Below are 1,619 nucleotides of genomic sequence, written 5' to 3' on the forward strand. Positions count from 1 at the left end.
TGTTTATTGATATAATATATCTGCTTGAATGTAACAAACTGTGTATATTTTTCTTATATAGTATTCAGTTTTGAAATTCCATTTCAGCTTTCCATATTTTTATTATTAATTTTTTAGAGACAGGGTCTTTCTCTGTCAACCAGGACAGGCTGCAGTGGTACAATCATAATTTCCTGTAACCACTCATTGTAATCTCAAATTCCTAGCCTCAGATGTTCCTCTTGTCTGGGCCTCCTAAAGTGCTGAGATTACAGGCATGATATTCTTGTTGTATCTGGCTCTGTATTTTCCATAAAAGTTATAAATGACAAATTTTGGATAACTCATGTACTAAATTTGCATTTATAATTAAATAGGATTTAATGAAAGATCTCAAATCAGAGTTAAGTGGAAATATGGAAGAATTAATCCTTGCCCTGTTCATGCCGTCTACATATTATGATGCCTGGAGTTTACGGAATGCAATGCAGGTACTACATGTTATTTCTTGTATTTAATTCTATTTTGTATGTAAAACCCCACAAATGGTTGTAGTTCTGAATTTATGGTGAAAAGGAATACATTATTTCACATCATTTGAATATACAGTTTCTCCATTTGTAGAGAACAAAGAAATGTTTGATGAAACAGTAAGATTTAATTACTTTCAGCAATTTTGTTTTTCTTTTGTGTAACTCTCCCTCCATTTTATATAGGGAGCAGGAACTCAGGAACGTGTATTGATTGAGATTTTGTGCACAAGAACAAATCAGGAAATCCGAGAAATCGTCAGATGTTATCAGTCAGAGTTCGGACGAGACCTTGAAAAAGACATTAGGTCAGATACATCAGGGCATTTTGAACGTCTACTTGTATCTATGTGCCAGGTGAGTATAGCATGAATTTATGTGTGTTAGTGAAGGGAACATACTTTATTGCCTATTGCCAGTGAACATTCTTTATTCCTTTTGATATTTAGCCAGTTTGGAATGTTGCATTTTTAAGAGGGCCAACACTGACTCCAGTGTACAGATGTCTTTGTAGTTACCATTGGGATTTATTTCTGAAAATCTGGCTTTTGTAGGGAATTAAAAATTAACCTCTTTGGGGGCGGTGCCGGCCCCATATGCTGGAGGTGGCGGGTTCAAACCCAGCCCCAGCCAAAAACTGCAAAAAAACAAAACCTCTTTAAGGTTTTATAGAAACAGAAGCCAACTTGAAGCAGCTCTGTGCCTGGGATGAAATGGTAAATGGTACATGTACATTTATTTATTTATGTATTCTGACTCAACTATCTCACTCTGTTACCCAGGCTAGAGTGCAGTGGTGTGGTCATAGTTCACGGCAGCCTTGAACTTCTGGGCTCAAGTGATCCTCTCAACTCAGTCTCCATGGCAGCCAGCACTGTAGGCGCATATCACGCACCTGTCTAATTTATTTATTTTATTTTATTTTGCAGTTTTTGGCCAGGGCTGGGTTTGAAACTGCTACCTCTAGCATATGGGGCCAGCACCTTACTCCTTTGAGCCACAGGTGCTGCCCTTCTTTATTTTTCTTGTAGAGAAAGGTCTTGCTATGTTTTGCCCAGGCTGGTCTCAAAACTCCTTGCCTCAAGCGATCCTCCTGTCTAGGCTTCCCAA

The 1,619-nt window shown here is 38.0% G+C and overlaps 1 protein-coding gene across 2 annotated transcripts in view; it reads left to right on the forward strand.

The window, feature by feature from the left end:
* Nucleotides 1-1,619, forward strand: part of ANXA7 (annexin A7) — a 30,420-nt gene that overhangs the window by 19,791 nt on the left and 9,010 nt on the right. For both annotated transcript variants that reach the window (XM_003783559.2, XM_023509539.1), the window contains exons 8-9: nucleotides 357-470; nucleotides 696-866. In XM_003783559.2, coding sequence (XP_003783607.1) covers nucleotides 357-470; nucleotides 696-866 — 285 coding nt within the window. The remainder of the gene's footprint in view (nucleotides 1-356; nucleotides 471-695; nucleotides 867-1,619) is intronic.

The sequence above is a fragment of the Otolemur garnettii genome, unplaced genomic scaffold (assembly GCF_000181295.1).
Source record: "Otolemur garnettii isolate 467f Iridium unplaced genomic scaffold, OtoGar3 scaffold00008, whole genome shotgun sequence".
NCBI classification, from domain to species: domain Eukaryota; kingdom Metazoa; phylum Chordata; class Mammalia; order Primates; family Galagidae; genus Otolemur; species Otolemur garnettii.